The following is a 23,702-nucleotide window of genomic DNA, read 5'->3' on the forward strand; positions in this document are numbered from 1 at the left end:
GTAGTGGTTGTGGTCATAGGGGTCCCAACAGTTGCTTTGGCAGCAGCAACAAACACAGACATAAAACTTACTATATGTCACTGATACGTTACTTGTTGCATGTCAGAGCACTTTACATACGTTAACTCATTCAGTCTTCACAAAAACACTATGACACAAATATATTACTATCCTCAATTTACAAGTGAAGAAACAGATAAGAAGAGGTTATTTCACTTTTGCCCAGAGTCACATAGCCAGCAGAGACTGGATCCCATATGGTTACCCAGACATTTTGGTATTTTGCTTCTGAATTTCGTGTTCTTAACCAGTAAGCTGGTCTGCCACTAGGAATCAGAGTACAATCAGGTTTTCCAAACCTCCTAGGGAGAGAGGTCAAGTCTGGCAGGAAGCTTTCTCCAAGTTATCTCAGTGGCTCTGCATCCTCTTAGTTTCTCTCTGGATTTGAATTTGTTGATTATCTAACTGGGGACACTGTAAAAATATTCTTATTACTTCGTGTACAACTTTAACCCAGATTCTTCTTTTTAAGGACTAAATTTTCTGTTTATTTTCTAGTTGATTGGTCGGCCAGTGATGGTTCCTTACTGGTCCTTGGGGTTTCAGCTGTGTCGCTATGGATACAAGAACGACGCTGAGATTGGTAGCTTGTATGATGAGATGGTGGCTGCCCAGATCCCCTATGTACGTTGTCAGTCTGTGGGTTACTGGCTCTGGGACCGCATGGCCAACCCTTGTCTCTGTATCTGGATTAGTTTGTCTGATTTTTATCAGGTTCTATAAAATTACAAAGTACTTTCTCATACAGTATCACACTTAGCCTCACCCCTACCCAGTAGTAATATAAGGGGGGGGGGATGTCATTTTCCCCAACTTGAAGAGTCACAGTGATTTGCCAAAGGAGGAAGGCATTGGGTCAGCCCTGAGGGCTCTTTCTGCTAGATCATGCTTCCGTTTCTTTCACATGACTTCACAACATCTAGTCAAAAACATTCTTGCTACTGTAAAAATGTTGCCCAGAGAGTAGTTTTGCTTAATTAAAAGAAATTGACTGGGCTTCCCTGGTGGCGCAGTGGTTGAGAGTCTGCCTGCCAATGCAGGGGACATGGGTTTGTGCCCCAGTCCGGGAAGAACCCACATGCCGTGGAGTGGCTGGGCCCGTGAGCCATGGCCGCTGAGCCTGCGCGTCCGGAGTCTGTGCTCCACAACGGGAGAGGCCACAACAGTGAGAGGCCCGCGTACCTAAAAAAGAAAAAAAAAAAAAAAAGAAATTGACCCAAATTCAGTCAGACCACCGTGTGTGTAGATATAACCTCAGTTCCAACGCTTTGCTGGCACTGCAGCCCAGTGTTCCCACAGCTTTGAGCTAATTCCTGGTTGAATGTAGGGATCTTGGGACTGGTTTCCAAAGGAAATAATTATGGAAACAAACTCCACCTTCACTTGAAGATGAGAGGGGTCCACTAATCAGAGAACTGGTCCCATAAACCATTTACATACTTAATTTTATTCTATTGATTTTTCTATTGTTTATGATTGTTCCTACTAATGGAAAGTATAGCATGCAATATTTTATTCTTAATAAGAAAGCTGTGTCTGATAACCCCCAGGATTAGTGATTCCAAAGCAATTACAGTTGCTTTTGTTTGTTTTGTTTTAATGGGCTTACTATCCATGTTGTATTAGTACTGGGTAGTTTACATTATGTTATTTTTTCTGAGTATGAGCCACTGATACCAGGGGCAGCCTCTGGGGATGGGGGTGGTAACCACAGTCGCTCCTTATATGGGCCCTTCACAAAGCACTTTCACCTGCTGCTTTCATTTATCTCCACAGCCTTGCCAGTTCGGCATTATCATCGTATTCTTTGCAAATTTAGTTTTTTTCTATTTTACGACTCAAAATTTGAAAATTAGGTGAATTTTCCAGAACCTAATACCTAACAAATAACAGAGGTGGGATTTGAAAGAATCAAAAAGATGCTGACTGAAATTCACCATTGGTTAGTGGAGCGCTGTTCTCACGTGGAACCTGGACTTTTGCAAGTTTCCTTTGTCCTCTTCCAGGACGTGCAGTACGCGGACATCGACTACATGGAACGGCAGCTGGTCTTCACCCTCAGCCCCGAGTTTCAGGGGCTTCCAGCTCTGATTACTCGAATGAAGGCCGATGGGATGCGGGTCATCCTCATTCTGGTGAGTCCCTGTGTGAATGGGTGGAGTCTGTTTGGAAGAGTGAATGGGATTTGGTGCAGAAAGCTTTATACTTGTGTTTTCTTCCATGCTATGAGTAGAGAAGTTGAGCTTCAATAAGTGTATTTCCCTGGATTCACAGAAGCTCTACAGCTCAGGTGGAAGCTGATGCCTCCGCTTTTGAAGAGTTCTCCATTTTTCTACCCTGGCTTTGATTTTCTCACCTGACCTGTGCTTTGATTTCAGGACCCAGCCATTTCTGGCAACGAGACAAAGCCCTATCCTCCTTTCACGCGGGGTGTGGAGGATGATGTCTTCATCAAAGATCCGAATGATGGAAGCATTGTTTGGGGAAAGGTATGCTCTGAGCAGTGATCCACTAATCCCCACACTGTTAGTGTGTTTGTACATTTTTTTTTTTCTTTTCTGTTTGGACTCTGAGGTCAGAAGTTGTCATTTTCTCCATCAGTATTTGTCACCACTGTTAAGGAATTTTAAAGGAATGTTTGTGCCTTGTGAGATCCACTTTTCTTTAGATCAACCCTACAAGAAAATCAAATTAATCACCTCTAGGACATGGTTTATAGTTTCTTAGGAAATGCTATGTAAGAGAGATTATCTAGTGCATTGCTTTTAAACATTTTTCTCTTCACAGGTCTGGCCTGATTTTCCTGATATTGTTATCAACAGTTCTCTAGATTGGGAAAGTCAAGTGGAGGTAAAGGGCCTGTATGGATGTTGGGTGAAATCAGGGTTGCCAGGAAGGTGCAGCCATACTTAGGATACTGGACATCCCCATGGCATTGGCATGGGCGCGAGATGAGGAAACTTACGTGGGGAACATGTCCTGTGTGTCTCTCTGTGTGCCAGTCACTTTACATGCAATATTTTACCCCAGTTGGGAGGTAGATATTATTATACTTTGCATAACTAAGACTCAGAGAGCTTAAATTACTTCTGTCCATGCTTTTAGGTGACAGAGTGGTGATTTCCAATCCAAGGCTGTCAGATTGCAAACATCCATGAAATTTCTGCTGAATGATACCTCGAAGAAACAGTGCCTTTTGCCTGAATTAGTGTATTTATTGTTGTTTTCATTATTGTTGTATTTGCAGTTGTTTTTGCCTTGCGTATGCCTTTTAAACAGTCTCCCACCCCTGTCTTTAGTGATTGGGTAATTTTCTCTGTACCTCTTTTTTTTCATGGACAGCCTTTTCCATCTTCTCTCTTATAAATCCCCCCATCTTTCCTTGGGTTTCCCAACTTTGATCTTATCTCCCAGTTTCCAGCCATACGTTAAAACTTGCACTCTCCTGGGAACAGGTTCTTACTTGCAGTGGATCTCAGATGAGGATCCAAGGGAGAGAACCTAGCTTGCTGTAATCTCTGTTGCTTCTCACAGAAGATCACTTTAAGTTTCATGGTCCAGGCAGCCCACATGGACATAGGAATCCGCCAGAGAAATTCAGGGTCATGGGCTCCTTGACTTTATTTATTTAGTTTTTAGCATTTTCCGCCAACTTAACGGCATATAATTGACAAAATTGTATATATGTAAAGAGTACAATGTGATAATTTGATATACATATATATCATGAAATGATTATGAGAATCGGGTTAAGTAACGCATCCATCATTTCACGTAGTTGCCATTTGTGTACTGTGTGGTGAGAATGTTTAAGATCTACTCTCAGCAACATTTAAGTATACGATACAGTATTATTAATGACAATCATCATGTTGTACATTAGGCTCAGAAACGTATTCATCTTATAAATGAAGGCTTGCAACCTTTGACCAGCATCTCCTCATTTCCCCCACCCCCTGACACCCGGTAATCACCACTCTACTCTCTGTTTCTATGAGTTCAACTTTTTTTTTTTTTTTCCGATTCCACATATAAGTGAAATCATGCAGAATTTGTCTTTCTCTGTCTGGCTTATTTCACTCAGAATAATGCCTTCTAGGTTTATCCATTTTGTTGCAAATGGCAGGTTTTCCTTCTTTCTCATAGCTGAATAATATTCCATTGTATGTATAGACACCACACGTTCTTTATCCATTCATCTGTGGACAGACACTTAGGTTACTTCAACATCTTGGCTATTGTGAATAAATGCTGCAGTGAACATGGGAGTACAGATATCTCTTCAAGATGCTGATTTTGCTTCCTTCAGGATATATACCCAGAAGTAGAATTGCTGGATAATACAGTAGTTCTATTTTTAATTTTTTGAGGGAATGCCATACTATTGGGTTGGCCAAAAAGTTTGTTCTGGTTTTTCCATAACATCTTATGGAAAAACCCTAACGAAGTTTTTGCTAACCCAGTATTTTCTGTAGTGGCTGTACCAATTTATATTCCCCCCAGCAGTGCACAAGGGTTCCCTTTTCTTCACATCCTTGCCAACACTTGTTATCTCTCATCTTTTTCATAAAAGCTGTCCTAACAGATTATGATTGTGGTTTTGATTTGCATTTCCTTGATGATTAGTGTTGCTGAGAACCTTTTCATGTACCTGTTGGCCATTTGTATGCCTTCTTTGGAAATATGTCTGTTCAGGTCCTTTGTCCATTTTTAAATCAATATATTTGTGGGGGTTTTTTTTGTTTTTTGTTTTTTTTGCTATAGAGTTGTATAAGCTCCTTATACACTTCCGATATTAACTCATCAGATATTTGATTTACAAACATTTTCTCCCATTCTGTAAGTTGCGTTTTCATTTTGTTGATTGTTTCCTTAACTGTGGAGAAGCTTTTCAGTTTGATGTAATCCCACTTGTTTATTTTTGCTTTTGTTGCTTGTGCTTTTGGTGTCAAATCCAAAAAAATCATTGCCAAGACCAATGTCAAGGAGCTTTTTCCTGTGTTTTTTTCTAGGAGTTTTATGGTTTCAGGTTTTCCATTTATGTCTTTAATTCATTTTGAATTAATTTTTGTGAGCAGTGTAAGATAGTAGTCCAGTTTCATTCTTTTGCATGTGGATATCCATGTTTTTCTTTTTACTTAGATTCATCCCACCCCTGCCCCCCGCTGCTTTCCCCCGCTTGGTGTCCATACGTTAGTTCTCTACATATCCACGTTTTTCTAACACTGTTAACAGAAGACTGTCCTCTCCCCATTTGTGTTCTTGGCACCCTTGTCAAAGATTAATTGACTGCACATGTGTAGGTTTATTTCTGGGCTTTCTGTTCTGTTCCACTGGTCTATGTGTCTGTTTTTATGGCAGTACCATGACTTTTAAATCAGTATGCTGGGGAGAGGGCCACTTCAGCAATCAAGAAGTTGGCTACCACTGTGTGAGCCCTACAGTGCATCGGCCATTAGAGGCAATACTGCCACCTTGAGGGCATTTGGAAATCTGTGGGACAGTTTTGATTATTGCAAGGGGAGCACCAAGTGACATTTTGTAGGCAGTGACCAGGGATGCCCAATTGCAGGGGATTTTCCACCAAGAATTCTCCTGCCCTAAATGCCAATTGTGCCCCTGATGAGAAATACTTCATTAGGGGGTTGCAGTGTTTGTTAGGTAGCACATAAGATATTCTCAATAGATAGAATGATTTTAACTATTTATATTAATAAGACCCACTTGATGAGATTAGTAGGCCTGAGGCTACTGGATCTGAAGCTTAGATGTTTAATACAGTAAGCCTGGCATGGAGCCTAGGAATTGCATCTTGGTAGCACACAATGGATTGTGATAAGTAATCCTGGGACCAGACATGCAAGTGGGTACATCATGAATTGAGGACTAGGGAAAGCGAGGACAGAAGCAATGAGGCGAGCGTGGAATACAGACAGGACTGGGGCAGAGCCAGTACCTTGGAGAACAGCAGAACAGTTTTAATTTCATGGGTAAGGGTCAGAGCACCTTTTAGTGGGGTTAATAAATCGTAGTCAAGTTTCTCACTTGTATCTCATTTGGGATTCAGTTATCACTTGGACACAGCTGGTATTGACACTGTTTATTCCAATTCTCCACTTCCCTCCTCTACCCCATGTTTCTAACCCTGCCTGAGCTGGAGCTCTCTGTTTCTGGTGAAAGGTTCTATTTTGTTGGGTCCATGTTTCTACCTCCATTTTCTAACAAAAAGGCAACCTTGGCATGCCTCCCTTTCACGAGATGCTCAGTGGTGTGGCTCACTACCTCAGAAGTTCTCTGTGAGCTGGATCCCTGTACACTGATCCATTTCTGGTTTTTTCTTTGTGTTCTTTTTGGCCTTTTTTCTAGACATTTGGATTCCACTTGCCTTTTGCCTATCATGTATAGGTACTGGAGGTTCCCTAGACCAAGTCCTTTTTCTGTTGTTTCCTCCCCACCCACACTCTTGGCACCAGCATTATTTAGCTTTTTAACTCTTGAAATGCACTGATGAACACAGAGGAACCAATTTACTGAGACATACAAAAGACCATAAAGCTCCATAACAAGCATCATAGCTATATAGAAATTTAAGAATATTTGATATTGCTAAGTGGTGTGAATTTACAATTATGCTCTGAACATTTATCTTATGTCAGCTACTAAGCTAAGCATGGTTGGGGAATACAAAGGTCAACAAGGGCCTTGCTCTCAAAAGGGCTATAGTTCAGGAGTTATACCTTGGGTCCATTTTCCAGGTTAAAATAAAGACAGTTTTTTATTATTTGAAGAAGATAAGAGAAAGGGAAGTTGAAGCTTCCTCTTTAAGTCCTCCCAATTTAGTTGACACACAACTGCACTTTTCAAGTGATTCTGAAACCATAGAAAACCCAGATACATATCAGTTAGATAGTCTTATGTAATAAAATGCAGTCTTACTTCTCACCCTTTTTTCCTACTGGGAATGAGATAGGAGAGGATCAGCTGGATGTTTCTTTTCAACCTGTTGACAATGCATCTGCTGTCTGCCCCTTTCAAGCTGCAGTCTCCCTGGCTCATGCTTTGTCTTTGAGGAGTGCTTAGGACATCGCAGGACAGAAGTTGAGGGGTGGGTATCTAACGACGGAAAAAGTGAGTTCAGGGTGTTGATGGCTACCATTCATGTTGATACAAAGAGGAAAACAGTCCATGGATGCTTTCCAAATGATAAGACGGTGTCTCATTTGTGCTCATTTCTGTTCTTTGAGCTCATTGTATTTCAAATAAGCCAAGAACATTACTAAAGCTCATAACTCTGGATTAACTATCACCACACAGTATAGGCTTTGCATGAGTTAAGCTTTTAGGAAATGCCTGTTTTCTGTCTGATATATTTGTTTGGGACAAATAAATTGTATTTACTTTTTACAGCAATACCGAGCTTATGTGGCCTTCCCAGACTTTTTCCGTAATTCAACCATCACATGGTGGAAAAGGGAGTTGAGAGAAATGTACACCAATCCACGGGATCCAGAGAAGAGCTTGAAGTTTGATGGCATGTGGATTGTAAGTGTGTGTGTTTGTGTCTGTGTACATGGGGATAGGTGTGTTTCTATCTCTGTGTGCCTAAGCATATGTATTACTGACCTTTAATCAAAAGGGGTAATAATCATCCAAGAAAGACTTTGGATGTATCAGACTGCAGTTCCTCCAATCTGGAGTGGACCATTCTGATACTCCTCATACCTTGTACCTTGTCTGAAGTTCTTGCTGTAGAATTCCAAGCTGATTACCAGGAATTCCTTGGAACTGAGCCTGCCTCACACCCTGAGTGAGAATTATTTTTCAAATCCCCCAGCCAGTCATTCTGTAGGGCTTAATTGATCTTTTTCAAGCTGGATTTGATAAATCTCCCTGGGCTGGTATCTATGGAATTACTGGATGGTGAACAATTATTCTCTACTTCCTTGTCTCTGAGTTGACAGTATATAATTCTTTTTAAAAGTAAAGTATTCCTGTGTTTGACATTTCTAGGATATGAATGAACCGGCAAGCTTCGTGAGTGGGGCAGTCCCTCCAGGCTGCAAGGATGCCTGTCTGAACCACCCTCCCTACATGCCATGTAAGGACCCTTGGCCTCCTCTACTGGCAGTGCCATGGCTTCAGGGAGTGAGCTGCAAGAGTCCAGCAGCCAGACATTTATCCTGATGTTCAGGGACATCCTGACTGACACTCTGGTTTTGGGGGGACCAAAGACAAACACACTCCAAGAACTTTACCCAGTTGGGTGTGGGCAAGTTATTGGCCCCTTTGGGTAAGTTTCTCAAATTTTTTTCAAAAAACACTTAACTGTGGTGATGTCTCCAAAGGATCCCACAGCTATAGTGTCTTACTTCTTCAGGCTCATGTTAATCCCTCCACAGGAATTTATTGTGTCACCAGTGGGTGGAAAGTAATGGCCTCACCTTATCATGGAGTCAATGACTTTGGTGTTGTACTTGTGTTCATATCTTGGCTCCGGAAATTATACTCTCTGTGAGTTGTGTGACCTTTAGCAGATTACTTGCTATTTTCTAATCTCAGTTTTTTAAACTGTAAAAGGAAGCTAATGATATCTTCTCCATAGAACTATGATAAGAATTACATAAAATAATGTACATGTTAAAAGCCTAGGTTGGAGCCTGTCACTCAGTAAGTGTTTGACAACTGCGTTCTTCCCCATGCCCCTGCTTTCTCCTGGGGAACCCTCCGGGGCCCTGGATGTTGAAAACACCTGTGAGTTCCATTGTAGCTCAGAGCCGGGCATGTTTCCATGCCCCTGGGGAGGAGAGGGACCCATGCAGGGGTCAAGTTAGTCTTATGATCCAGAGTCCAATCCCATGAGGAGAGGTCAAGGACAAACAGGATCAGGCAGGGGTGGATTTCACATCACTAGATCTTTCTCCTCAGATTTGGAGTCCAGGGACAGGGGCCTGAGCAGCAAGACCCTGTGCATGGAGAGCCAGCATCTCCTGCCTGACGGCTCCCCGCTGCGGCACTACGACGTGCACAGCCTGTACGGGTGGTCCCAGACCAGACCCACGTACAAGTGAGTCATCAACTGCCTTCTCCAGTCGGGACAGCCTGCAGGGACAGCCAGGGACTGATGAAGCTACACTGCTTGTCCTTTCATTCCCTCTTCCAAGAGTTAAGAAGACTTTAATTATAGCTCTGTTGCAATTCTCATTTATTAAATATTCATGAGCACGGAGCCAGACCCTGTGATCCTAGTTAGCAGGACCGATTTAAATAAGGCGTGGTCCTTATTTAAGTAAGAGACGAATAGTCCTAGTGGAGGAAATACACGTGGAGACATAAGTTTATCACGCAGCGTGGATGATGCTATAATAACTTTAGTTATTGTAAGGGAACACAGAGGACTGGCTACCTCTTTCCTTTTCTTCAAAAGTGACTCATCTCTATTAGAATTTATATTTTGTCACTCTTCTTGGGTAGCCAACTGGTGTTCTACTTAATTATCACTGTACCATTTTGTGTGCTCATTCCATGCTTAAGAAGAAGTATCCTAAGGAAAGCCTTATAAAGGAATTCATCTTCTTCTTTCCCAAATATATAAAACTAAGTATTGAGTAAATAAATAGCAAAATTTAATGATTACCTATTATTTTTAGGTGATCCTGTGAGTTTATTACGTTGTGAAGCTTTTTTTTATATGAAACACTATAAAACACAATGTAAAGACACAACTTTTAATATCACCATCATATGGAGTCAGTCAGTAAGGAACCTCATGGCTTAGATTTCCATATTCCCTTCTGTGACACAGGAGATATTTTGTCACCATGCCCTAGGCTCAGGAGCTCTGGGAGGAGAAGGTTTGTGGCCTTTCCTCACCTGCTGTGCCTTAAATCACCCCCTTGTTCCCCTCCGAGCAGAGCTGTGCAGGAGGTGACGGGACAGCGAGGGATCGTCATCACTCGCTCCACTTTTCCCTCTTCTGGCCGCTGGGGAGGACACTGGCTAGGTGACAACACGGCCGCCTGGGACCAGCTGAGGAAATCTATCATTGGTGTGTGGGCTGTTGGGAGAGGAGAGGAGTTGGGGTCTTCGATCAAGGCTTCTCCAAGGAGGGAAGAGGAGGCAGGTCATGAGTGCCTTGTCTGACACAGCTGTGGTTCTCGTTGCAGGCATGATGGAGTTTAGCCTCTTCGGCATATCCTTTGTAAGTGTCCTTTGGATTACTCCTAATCATCAAGCAGATGGTGATATCTTTCGGAAATCATTAACGGCCACATTTTATTCTACCCTGTTTCAGACAGGAGCAGATATTTGTGGATTCTTTCAAGATGCTGAATATGAAATGTGTGCTCGCTGGATGCAGCTGGGGGCCTTTTACCCCTTCTCGAGGAACCACAACACCATTGGGGCCAGGGTAGGACATTGAGCTCAGAGCTCAAAAGTTCTGTGTCACCAGGAACACAGACTCCCTTTTTGAACTACAAGGAATGTAGTCTATATTCCCCAAGGACATCTTCAAAACCATTAAACCCTCATGTTTCTTTTTTAAAATTTGATATACTTATATATTGTGAAATGATTATCACAGTAGGGTCAGTTAACACCTCTATCATGTCACATAATTACCATTTCTTTTTTGTTGTGAGAACATTTAATATCTACGCTCTTAGCAACTTTCAAGTATATAATACAGTATTGTTAACTATGGACACCATGCTGTACATTATATCACCAGAAATATTTAATTTATAACAAGAAGTTTTTACTCTTTGACCAACATCTCCCCATTTCTCTCACCTCCCAGCCCCTGATAACTACCATTCCAAGTCCTAAGAGGGAAGTTTATAGAAAAAGGAAAGATATCAAATAAGCAACCTAACTTTACACCTCAAGGAGCTAGCAAAAGAAGAACAAACTAAGCCCAAAGTTAGCAGAAGAATGGAAATAACAAAGGTCAGAGCAGAAATAAAATAGAGACCAGAAAATAGAACAGATCAATGAAACTAAGAGCTGGTTCTTTGAAAAGATAAACAAAATTGGCAACCCTTTAGCTAGATTTCTTAAGACAAAAACAGAGGAAGCTCAAATATAAATAAAATTGTAAATGAAAATGGAGACATTATAACTGATACCACAGAAATATAAAAGATCATAAGAGACTACTATGAACAATTATATACTGACAAATTGGACAACCTGGTTGAAATGGATAAATTTCTAGAAACATGAACCTACCAAGACTGAATCATGAAGAGATAGAAAATCTGAACAGACCAGTAATGAGTAAGGAGATCAGTAATCAAAAATCTCCCAACAAAGAATATCCCAGGACCAGATGGCTTCCCTGGTGAAGTCTGTAAAACATTTAAAAAAGAATTAATGCCAGTACTTCTCACCTCCAAAATATTAAAGGTTTGGGAACACTGCCAAACTAATTTTACAAGAACAGCATTACCCTGATACTTAAGCAGGTAAGGACACTACAAGAAAAGAAGAAGAGGCCAATATACTACAAGAAAAGAAAAACAGGCCAATATCCCTGATGAATATAGTTCTAAAAAGTTTTAACAAAATATTAGTACAATGAATTTGACAGCACACTGAAAGAATGATGCATCATGATCAAGTGGGATTTAACCTTGGGATGCAAGGATGGTTCAATATATGCAAGTCATGTGATATACCACATTAATAGAATAAAAGGTAAAAATCATATGATCATCTTAATAGGTGCAGGAAAAAAAAGACTTGACAAATACAACATCCTTTCATGATTAAAAACTCTCAACAAATTGATTATAGAAGGAATGTGCCTCAACATAATAAAGGCTGTATATGACAAGCTCACAGCTAATATTATACTCAACAGTGAAAAGTTGAAAGCTTTTTCTCTAAGATCAGGACAAAGACAAGGGTTCCCACTCTCACTACTCCTAGTCAACATAGTACTGGAAGTCCTAGTCAGAGCCATCAGATGAGAAAAAAAAAAGCATTCAAATCAGAAGGGAAGAAGTAAAATGGTCTCTGTTTACAGTTTATATGATCTTATATACAGAAAATCCTAAAGATGTCACCAAAAAACTATTAGAAACTAATCAATGAATTCAGTGAAGTTGCACAATATCAAATCAACATACAGAAATCGATTGCCTTTCTATACACTAACAGTGAAATATCTGAAAAAGGAATAAAGAAAACAATCCCATTCACAATAACATCAGAACACAATAAAGTACTTAGCAATAAACTTAACCAAGGTGAAAGATCTGTACACTGAAAACTGTAAGACACTGATGAAAGAGACAAGTAGAAAAATATTCTGTGTTCATGGATCAGAAGAATTAACATTTTTTAAATGTCCATACTAAAACCATCTATGAAGTCAATGTAATTCCAATCAAAATTCTAATGGGATTTTTCACGGAAATAGAAAAAAATATCCTAAAAGTTGTATGGAATTACAAAAGACCACAGACAGCTAAAGCAGTCCTGAGAAAGAACAAAACTAAAGGCATCAGGCCTCCTGATTTCAAACTATATTACAAAGCTATAATAATCAAAACTACATGGTCTAGTAATCAAAACAGTATGGTATTGGCATAAAAAATAATAGACCAATGGAACAGAATCGGAGCCCAGAAATAAACCTTTGCATGTACTGTCAACTAATATTTGACAAGAGAGCCAAAAATACTCTGTGGAGAAAGCATAGTCTCTTTAATGCATGATGTTGGTAAAACTAGATAATCACAGGCACACTCACAAAAAATTAACTCAAAATGGATTAAGACCTGAAACCATAAAACTCCTAGAAGAAAACATAGGGAAAAATCTACTTGACATTGTTATTGGCACTTTTTTTTTTTTGATATGACACCAAAAGCACAAAGAACAGAAGCAAAATTAAAGAACTGGGACTACATCACACCAAAAAGCTTCTGCATGGAATCAACAAAATGAAAAGACAACCCACAGAATGGGAGAAAATACTTGCAAACTATGTATCTGATAAAGGGTTAATATCCAAAATATATAAGGCACTCATACAACTCAATAGCAAAAAAAAAAATTAAAAAAATATGATTTAAAAATGGGCAGAGGAACTGAATAGACATTTTTTCAAAGAAGATACACAAATAGCCAACAAGTACATGAAAAAATCCTCATGTTTCAATGAATCAGTATTCTTTCAGTTTGGGCATTGTACCAAATATATACCCCACCCCCCATTTCTTATGGGGAATTTTTTCAACTGTCCTGGGAAAGCTTCAGTGACCTCTCTTGGTCTATTAAAAATATTCTTTGAGTCTCATCTATAGTCATCGTTGGTTTAGCTTTGTTTGATCTTCATTTGGAATAATGTTCAGTGATCTCCTTACGTCCCCCAGGTCCCCTAAGTTGAGCCCTGAACACTTTTTTTTCTCCTTAGAGGCAAGACCCTGTGTCCTGGGATTCTACCTTTGTGACTATCGCCAGAAGTGTCCTGCAGACCAGATACGCCCTGTTGCCATATCTGTACACCCTGATGCACAGGGCCAACACGGAGGGCAGCACTGTCGTGCGGCCTCTTCTCCATGAGTGAGTGTCTAGCGAGGATACCAAAGACTAAGTGATAATTTTATTCTATATGGTGGCGGTTGAAGAAAACAATTCTTCCAAACTAAAGGCATGACTGCCTTTGCCAAAAGCTCTCTAGGCACAGACCGTACGTTATGACTCCTTTTAGCATGGTGTCAGTCACACCTTAGCTCTTTGGTAAAAGACTATTGATTTTTTTTGAAAAATTTCAGAATGATATACAATACAACACAGAATAATTTCTTTCTAATTTGGACCTGTAAAGACCTACCTATCCTTTATAGTAGCTCAGGTCACGAAAGAAGGCATTCCAGGGGGATATCTGAGGAATGGAGGCCATTCTTGTGTTAAAATGTGTTGTGGTTAAGAAATGTGTGGAGATATTGATAGGTGAGAATGTGTCTAAATCCAGCCATTTCTGGGGTTTGAAGAACATGACATGTAGAAAGTGAGCATGTATCTAATTAAGGTCGACCTAGGGAAAGAATAAAAGATGGTATAGGATGCGGCTGGATTTCCAACTTGGGTCTGAACTTGAAGAGTTTCTTCAAGGCCTCAATCTGGAGTCCTGTAGGGGTCCTAATTGTGATACCTTGGTTTCCCTCTCCAGGTTTGTGTCAGACCAGGTGACCTGGGATGTAGACAGTCAGTTCCTTCTGGGCCCAGCCTTCCTGGTCAGCCCCGTCCTGGAACCTGTGAGTATGGAGGCCTCTGATGAATAGAGGATCGCAGCTATGAGGCCGGTGACTAGTCGAAAAGAAGAGGCCTCATCTGATGGGGTCCTGAGATGTGGTTTCTTATTCTACCTCTGTCTCTTCCTCTCCCTCTGAGCTGAAGTTCGTCACTTAGATGTTCTGGTCCTCAGCTCCCTCGTCTTTAAAATCAGTATAACGAATTCTGATTCATTGGATAATCAAGAAGGAAAAAACCCTTTGATATATTTGAAGATATAATCATTTCTTCTTTAACTGAAAGAAGGAGTATGAGTCAGGTGGGGCAGAACTATAAGAAAATCCTTGCTATCCTCTATCACCATTAAAACAAAACTTTTCAGAAAGATTGTTTGTAGCAACGTGTATAATTTTGTTGCTGGCTAGCTCTTCCCTTCCTCCAAAAGAGGTCCTCAGGCAGCCATTTCTTTACTTCATTTATCAATGATTAGGCTTCTAATTAAAATAACAGTTAACCGGATCTTCTCCAAAACTTACTGCACTAATCATAATTTCTGAAGTATTGGTGCCGTAAACCTACAAATTTTTTTTCTGCTCTAGACGCTCCCAACCTCAGTTTGTCTCTTTAGAGAGGGTATGGGATAAGTCTATAAGTAAATGATGATTTTTTTTTCCCCCTTAAGTCCCGGATCCCAAAGGGTTTTACAGAAGCCACCATTTTTGGTTACGCAGATCTCCCCAGTTTGAGAAGGGATCAGAGAAGGGAGCCTTTCCCAACACTGGTGACCTCTAGAGAGAAGAGCCCTGTGGGTCCAAGGCCATTACATTGTTTTGACCCCTTTACTGTGCAAATGGTTACTCTGCCCTAGAGAGCTGAGCCTACTTCTCATGCCTTGTTTTTTTTTTTTTTGTTTAATTTTAGAACGCCAGAAATGTCACTGCATATTTCCCTAGAGCCCGTTGGTATGATTACTACACGGTAAGTTTTTCTGATTGTTTCTATACAACCTGGGGAAATGATAGCATGCACAGGCTTTAGAATCTGACAGACCTCAGGTCAAATTCTGTCTCCGTAACCCACTTGTTGTGTGTTCTTGGACATGTCACTTTTAACCTTGTAGCCTCATTTTTCTCACCTCCACATGGGGAAAGACGGCTTCCCTCACAGACTTGTTCTGAAATGTGTAAAAGCATCTCCTGTAGTGCCTGGCTTTTTGTAGGTGTTCTTTATGTGTTAGTTTTTATCTTTCCTTATACCACCACTATTCACAGTGGTGTAAAATGGCAGACACTGGTAAATGCTTGAAGTCGTGCTGGAAACTATGGTTTTTGTTTATATTCTCCCTGCTAGACTGGAGGTTCATAAGTGTTAGGAGGCTTTTCCGCTCTGTCTTTTTACATAATACCTTCTTTTATAGCATAGATGCCCAAAGAGGAGTGTTAAATATACTTTCCTAAGGTAAGCAAGGTCCTAGGCAGTATGTAAAATGTACACAGAGGTATAAGGCCCGACTTTTGTGAGCTGGTGTAATGCAAATGCATTTAGAAATGGGGAAGGAACACAGCCTTCTCTGTCATATGACTTTTCTGGGCTAGTCTGAACCCCAGAGACTCAGTTGGGAAAACACTGTTTCACAGAAGCTTCAAGCAGTGTTCTTTTTTTTTTTTAATTTTTATTGGAGTACAGTTGATTTATAATGTTGTGTTAGTTTCATGTGTACAGCAAAGTGAGTCAGTTATACATATACATACATCCACTCTTTTTTAGATTCTTTTCCCATATAGGCCATTACAGAGTATTGAGTAGAGTTCCCTGTGCTATACAGTAGGTCCTTATTAGTTATCTATTGTATATATAGTAGTGTATTTATGTCAATTCCAATCTTCCAATTTATCGCTCCCCTCCCTTAACCCCTGATAACCAAAAGTTTATTTTCTACATCTGTAACTCTATTTCTGTTTTGTAGATAAGTTAATTTGTAACCTTTTTTTAGACTCCACATATAAGCGATATCATATATTTGTCTTTCTCTGTCTGACTTACTTCACTCAGTATGACAGTCTCTAGGTCCATCCATGTTGCTGCAAATGGCATTATTTTGTTCTTTTTTATGATTGAGTAATATTCCATTATATATATGTACCACATCTTCTTTATCCATTCCTCTGTTGATGGACATTTAGGTTGCTTCTATGTCCTGGCTATTGTGAATAGTGCTGCAGTGAACATTGGGGTTCATCTATCCTTCCGAATTATGGTTTTCTCTGGTGTATGCCTAGGAGTGGGATTCCTGGTCATATGATAGTTCTATTTTTAGTTTTTTAAGAACCCCCCATACTGTTTTCTGTAGTGGCTGTACCAATTACTAGAGAAATGCAAATCAAAACTACAATGAGGTATCACCTCACACCGGTCAGAATGGCCATCATCAAAAAATCTACAAACAATAAATGCTGGAGAGGATGTGGAGAAAAGGGAACCCTCCTACACTGTTGGTGGGAATGTAAATTGGTACAAGCAGTGTTCTTCTGCAGGGACACAGACAAGTCAGAGTTTGATTTTTTTAAATAAGTTTATTTAATTCATTTTTGATTGCGTTGGGTCTTCATTGCTGCGCACAGGCTTTCTCTAGTTGTGGCGAGCGGGGGCTACTCTTCGTTGTATTGCGGTGGCTTCTCTTGTTGTGGAGCACAGGCTCTAGGCACACGGGCTTCAGTAGTTGTGGCACGCAGGCTCAGTAGTTGTGGCTCGTGGGCTCTAGAGCACAGGCTCAGTAGTTGTGGCTTACAGGCTTAGTTGCTCCATGGCATGTGGGATCTTCCCAGGCCAGGGATTGAACCTGTGTCCCCTGCATTGGCAGGTGGATTCTTAACCACTGCACCACCAGGGAAGTCCAGAGTTTGATTCTTGAGGAAGAATCAAAGATAGTGTCCTCTTCTCCTGACTTTTCTGAGCAGAGCAAAGCAGCAAACTAGAAATACAGCAAAAGGATAACAGGAGGAGGACAAGAGGCAGAGCGTGCTCTGGGCCCTTTCAGCCAAGCCATTTGTAGTGGGACTGGGTGAAAACCCTGCAAGGACAATGGATTTTGTTCCTTTTCTTCTCTGTCTTATGGAGCCCTGAGTCCTCACTGACACGCTCTTTTTTCCTGAGCTAGATCTGTCCTCTGGTTGGCAGTAGGTTAAGACTGCGCTGTGCTTCCCAGCGAGGGCTTTCTGGGAGGGAGCAGCCAACTTCCTTTATGTGAGTGTAGCCTTTGTCCTGAGTTTACATGTTGACTGGCTTATTCACTAACAGGCAGTCATTCTGAGTACACTGAGGCTCCTGGGTGCGGGGCCAGTGCCAGGGTGAAGCAAGTAAGGTGCCTAGGGCACACGGTTTAAGGAGGCACTCCTTTTTAAGGCAGCCCCTGTGTTTGCAGGACCCTGAGAGTAAGTGCCTTCTTAAATGGTTCATCCTGGGCACCTTACACATCTCACTCTAGTCCCAACCTTTCCCAGGTGCAAACCACCTTACTGAACTCTGGGTGTGGTATATACTGGAAAAGTTTCCCTATAGAGTTCACCATCTAATCTGGAGTTAATATTTGCATGTTATAAACACTAATACATATGTACATAATTATATATACCATATGAAAGAAAGTGAAGTGTGAGGGCTATCAAAGAAGAGAAAACTTTCCTGGAATTGCTGGTTTTATACATGGCTTTTAAATAGAAAATAGCTTTTTTTTTTTTTAACATCTGTATTGGAGTATAATTGCTTTACAGTGGTGTGTTAGTTTCTGCTTTATAACAAAGTGAATCAGTTATACATATACATATATCCCCATATCACTTCCCTCTTGTGTCTCCCTCCGTCCCACCCTCCCTATCCCACCCCTCTAGGTGGTCACAAAGCACTGAGCTGATCTCCCTGTGCTATGTGGCTGCTTCCCACTAGCTATCTACCTTACATTTGGTAGTGTATATATGTCCATGCCTCTCTCTCACTTTGTCCCAGCTTACCCTTCCCCCTCCCCATATCCTCAAGTCCATTCTCTAGTAGGTCTGCGTCTTTATTCCCATCTTGCCCCTAGGTTCTTCATGACCATTTTTGTTTGTTTGTTTTTTAGATTCCATATATATGTGTTAGCATACGGTATTTGTTTTTCTCTTTCTGACTTACTTCACTCTGTATGACAGACTCTGGGTCCATCCACCTAACTACAAATAACTCAATTTCGTTTCTTTTTATGGCTGAGTAATATTCCATTGTATATATGTGCCACATCTTCTTTATCCATTCATCTGTCGATGGACACTTAGGTTGCTTCCATGTCCTGGCTATTGTAAATAGAGCTGCAATGAACATTGTGGTACATGACTCTTTTTGAATTATGGTTTTCACAGGGTATATGCCCAGTAGTGGGATTGCTGGGTCATATGGTAGTTCTATTTTTAGTTTTTTAAAGAACCTCCATACTGTTCTCCATAGTGGCTGTGTCAATTTAAATTCCCACCAACAGTGCAAGAGTGTTCCCTTTAAATAGAAAATAGCTTTGATTTAGTCTTTCAACTTTTTTTGTTTCTTTTTGAGACAAAACAAAACATAGGAAGCCAAATGTTGATGGAACAAGCCATTTAGAAAAAAATAAAATTTTGATGTTTAGTTAGAATCAAGTAGTTTTGAGTAGTTTCATCAGAGGCTATCTGGCCCACAAAGTGTAAAATATATCCTATCTGACCCTTTAAAGGTGAAATTTGTTAATCCCTATTCTAGAGGATACACAAAGTGTATGAGACCTATTTCACCATCTGGTCATGTGAAAAGGAACACGTTAAGGAACCTACTGTATAGCACAGGGAACTCTGCTTAATACTCTGTAATAACCTAAATGGGAAAAGAATTGGAAAAGGAATAGATACATGTATATGTATAACTGAGTCTCTTTGCTGTATACCTGAAACTAACAAAACATTGTTAATTAACTATACTCCAATATAAAATAAAAATTAAAAAATCATTCGATATAAGGAACACTGTGGAATATTAAAATATAGTGTAGAAATTTAGAGGAAGAAGAAATGCAAGTATACTGGCTAAAGGATGGAAGATATCAGAGGAATATGGACTGGAAAGGTACCCTGGAAGACAGATGGGGTGCCAAAAAATTAGGAAAGTAAAAATCCCTCCACTGGTAAAAATTCAAACATTGGAAAAGGGAAAACGGAAAGTAAAATTCACCATTCTCCCTGTCTCCCAATCTTTGGTCCCCCTTCTAAAGCTAACCCCCATTAACAATCTGTTATATATCTTTGCTGATAAAAATTTGTGCATAGATTAGCATATGTGTATCCTTTTTTATTGACACAAATAGTATCTTACTGTGCATACTCTTAGACCCCTTGATTAATTCACCTAATAACATATCTTGAAGATCTTTGTATGTCAGCACTGGAAGCTCTTCCCCATTCTTTTTAGGAGCTGTGTTATGTTCCATTGTATGGAATCATTTAGCAAAGCACCTCTGTGGATGGACAGTTAGGGTTTTAGTTTGTTTTCTTTTTATAAGTAATGGTGCAGTTCTGTAGGAAATATCACGGTACATATATCTTGGTGTAAGTTTTGGTCAGTGAATTTGCTGGGGTAAAGTATTTGACATTTTGACAGATGCTGGCAGATTGCTTTCCAAAAGGTTTTATCAGCACCCAGTCCCACTGACAGTTTATAGAAGTGTCAGTAAAATATACTCAATACTTTAAAAGATGAAGAGGAAGGATGTATTTCAGATGTTAGCAAAAGCATGGAAAAATTTGCACCTGGTAAATAGAATGGAAACTTAGGCTCTCCACTTGGAGCAGATGATTCAGTCAGATCCTGTTTCTGAACTGGGTTTCTTTGTTGTCACACAGGTTATTATATGCTTAAGTGAGGTAGGAATTTATGTATAGTTCATATAATTCCTGTTTCTACAGTACCTAAATTTTCACCTCTTCCATTCAACAGAACATTGTTAACCTAAATTTCCATCTTGTCTGTTCAAGAGAGCATGTCTTTCATGTGCTCCACTCGCACCCATCACCCAGTGGTTTTCTGAATTTCTAGCCAGAGAAGATGCTTAACACAAGAATCCTTAATAAAAGTTGGCAAAATTTCAGAAACAACTTACATTCCCATCAGCACTTGATAAGAGTGTTCATTTCCCTAGTCATTGTCAGCTTTGAATCTTCGTTTTAAAAAATATTTATATTCATCTTTGTATCACTCTTAAAGGCATTATGGTTCCTAATGCTCATCATTGATTTGATTTGTGATCATCTTTGACAGCCCATTTATACTTCTGTGACCTTTCTATTCTTTTGCCAGTTTCCTATTAAGATAAATTAATTGTACTGATTTTTAAAGGATATTTACACACTTAAGTTGGTAACACTTTGCCATGTTTACTGGAAGTATTTTTCCACGTTGTCATTTGCTTTTAAATTTTTTATAATTTTAGATAGATATTTTAACTTTTATGTAGTCAAATTAATGTTTTTTCAGTCACTGGAATGCATTTGGTGAATAGCGAAATGTCAGGATACAGCCTTCTTTTGGTCAAATTTCCCAATATTTTTGCTTTGCTAAACTTCTGTTATTATGTACTGTTTTTTACACATGGTAGAATTTGTCAGAAAGGTCTCTTTTTTCCTTTCTGTTTTTGATTTGTTAATCTATGAATTATGTATTCTGTCAGTTCTGAACATTTTAGTGATTACTTATTTATAATACAGTTTAATGTATGATAGACCAATGTGTCATCATCTTTTTTCAGAAATATGATTGTTATTTTTATATATTCTCCCAGATTACATTAAAAAATATTGTCAATCCAGAAAATAAAAACAAGCTTGTACTAGAATTTTCATTGTGTTTAATATATATTGTATATCATATTTTATCACTATATATTATATATATATTATGTCAATGTACATCTGGGAAGAAATGATAGTGTTATAGATTTATTCCTAAAGTGTATATATTTTCACCAAAAAAGTCCAAGAATGTTTCATAGCAGCACTATTTGTAAAATAGCAAAAAAAACCTGGAAATAAGACAAATGTCCATAAATGGTGAACTCGATAAATAGATCATGTTCTGTTTTTAAAACTGAATACTATAGGGCAATGAGAATAATGAACTGTTGCTACACAAACAAAGATAATGAACATCACAAATGTAATCTCGAGCACAAATAGCCAGATTCAAGACAGTAAAAAATGTAGGATTCCATTTATGAAATACAAATTCGAAAACAGGCAAAAGTGATAGAAATCAGAATAGTTGCCGCCTCTGGTGTGGTGATTATTATGAGAGGGGATGAGAGAGCCTTCTGGGATGCTGGTGATAGTCACTTCTTGATTTAGGTGGTGGTTTCATGGGTGTGATCACTTGGTAAAACTTTATTGAACTGTGCATTTTTTTTTTTTTTTTTTTTTTTTTTTTTTGCGGTATGCGGGCCTCTCACTGTTGTGGCCTCTCCCGTTGCGGAGCACAGGCTCCGGACGCGCGGGCCCAGCGGCCATGGCTCACGGGCCCAGCCGCTCCGCGGCACATGGGATCCTCCCAGACCGGGGCACGAACCCGTATCCCCTGCATCGGCAGGCGGACTCTCAACCACTGCGCCACCAGGGAGGCCCTGCATTTTTTATTTGTATAATTTTCTGCACATATGTTATTAAGAAGTTAACTAGAAAATTTTTATCTCCTCAGGAAGATAAGAAGATGTGCTTAGAATAAGAAAACATGCTTTAAACAAAGCATCCTCACAAAGCAATCTTGAAAATTAAACGCATGATGCAAGAATTAAAAAATTTTGTTTAAAAAGAAATTGTAAGGTGCAATCTAGGAAATTACCCAGAAAGCAGAACAGAAAGGCAAAGAGATAGAAAGCAGGAGAGGGAAAAATAAGAAAGTCCTACTTGTCTTGAGAGCTACCACTTTTGCCCAGTTTCTCTGCTGCTTGTCCAGTGGAGCTGGAAATGAGCAAATGCCTGAGTGAAGGGTGGGGTGAAGAAGGTAAGACTCCTATCCCCCTGTCTCTGTGGTTCCCACTTCCCAGGGATCATGACTTCTCCTACCATTGCCACCTTAGTAGCTGTGGACTCCCATCCCACCCTGTCCCTCCTGTGCTCATCCGACTGCAGAAGCAACAAGCCGTCCTAACTGCTTGGCTTTTAGACTGCGCTTGTTTGATGAAGGGGCAGGTGCCTTGAGGCAGGACAGGCTGATGTGCTTCTGGCAAGGCTGGATCTTCATCTGCTCAGGCTCTCAAGCTGCAAAATCAGCAGTTGATAGCTCTTTGACGAGCTTTCGTCTGTCTCTGTCATGCCTATGCAACTGAACACGCCATGAAGTTGTTTTCTATCCATCCCTCTCTCCTTTCTGTCATATCGGGCACTATAGCTTGTAGATTGTTTGGGAGAGGGAGAGGCATTGAATTACTCTGACTTGTCTTATTGATACCTATTTTAGTGAAGATTAAGAGCAGACAGTGTGTGTGAATTAAAGTTTTTATCTACTTCACTCACGGCCATTTTGTTTATTTGTTTACAGGGTAGAATATATATTGGATTTTTAAAACAGTGCTTCTCAATCATATTCAGTGACTATGCAGTTGATGAAAATTCCCCTTTACAAAGTCACATTAGGTTGTCATTTCTTATTTTAATAATGCTGCTTTTAGATTTGATCTTATAGTCATGTCTTTATCAATATTTTAACAGGAATTTTTTAGGCTAGCCTGGTCAGAAACTATTTAAAGGAAAGGAAACAAGCCTGTGACTCATTAGGTACTGGAAAGGAAATCATGAGAAGGTAGCATATCATATTTAGCCACAATGTGTAGTAGAATGAAAAAGAAACATTGAGAGAAATAAAGAATTTGGTAGAAATATAGTTGACGGTTTTACATGTATCAGATTTTACTTGAAGGTAGGACAATCAATGGAGGAAAAGTCCAGCATTCATAAGATACTAGAATAAAGTGTCATTAGAAAGCATATAATTCAGTTTTCTCATGATATCAGTAAGAAAACCGAAGAAGCCCAGAGATGTGGGCTGGAATTTGTATTAAGTCCTATGGACTCTGGGGTCCTGAGGCAGGCCCACGAAGCAGAGTCCACCCCGGCGAATGTGATATAGATCGAATCTGCATAAAATGAGCATCGGGGACCAAAAGTGAAGAAATGTGATGGTAGCTGTGCTCCTTACCTCTAAAGTGGTGATTCTCAAAAGGAGGGACCTGCCTATCAGGGGACATTGGCCATGTCTGGAGACATTTTTCGTTGTCACAATGTGGTGGGAAGTGGGGGAGATGCATCTAGTGGATGGACACTGGTCAACATCTAGAAAGCACAGAACAGTGCCCACAG

The 23,702-nt window shown here is 39.9% G+C and overlaps 1 protein-coding gene across 1 annotated transcript in view; it reads left to right on the forward strand.

Annotated features, from left to right (window-relative positions):
- The window catches only part of MGAM (maltase-glucoamylase), an 88,924-nt gene that overhangs the window by 50,491 nt on the left and 14,731 nt on the right, over positions 1–23,702 (forward strand). The window contains exons 31-43 of the mRNA XM_082632820.1: positions 559–684; positions 2,067–2,195; positions 2,439–2,549; positions 2,848–2,910; positions 7,468–7,602; positions 8,071–8,158; positions 8,986–9,124; positions 9,972–10,105; positions 10,224–10,258; positions 10,352–10,468; positions 13,484–13,632; positions 14,243–14,327; positions 15,226–15,282. Of these exons, the coding sequence (XP_082488946.1) occupies positions 559–684; positions 2,067–2,195; positions 2,439–2,549; positions 2,848–2,910; positions 7,468–7,602; positions 8,071–8,158; positions 8,986–9,124; positions 9,972–10,105; positions 10,224–10,258; positions 10,352–10,468; positions 13,484–13,632; positions 14,243–14,327; positions 15,226–15,282 (1,368 nt within the window). The remainder of the gene's footprint in view (positions 1–558; positions 685–2,066; positions 2,196–2,438; positions 2,550–2,847; positions 2,911–7,467; positions 7,603–8,070; positions 8,159–8,985; positions 9,125–9,971; positions 10,106–10,223; positions 10,259–10,351; positions 10,469–13,483; positions 13,633–14,242; positions 14,328–15,225; positions 15,283–23,702) is intronic.

This window comes from Mesoplodon mirus, assembly GCF_964341445.2.
Source record: "Mesoplodon mirus genome assembly, chromosome: 9".
NCBI lineage: Eukaryota > Metazoa > Chordata > Mammalia > Artiodactyla > Ziphiidae > Mesoplodon > Mesoplodon mirus.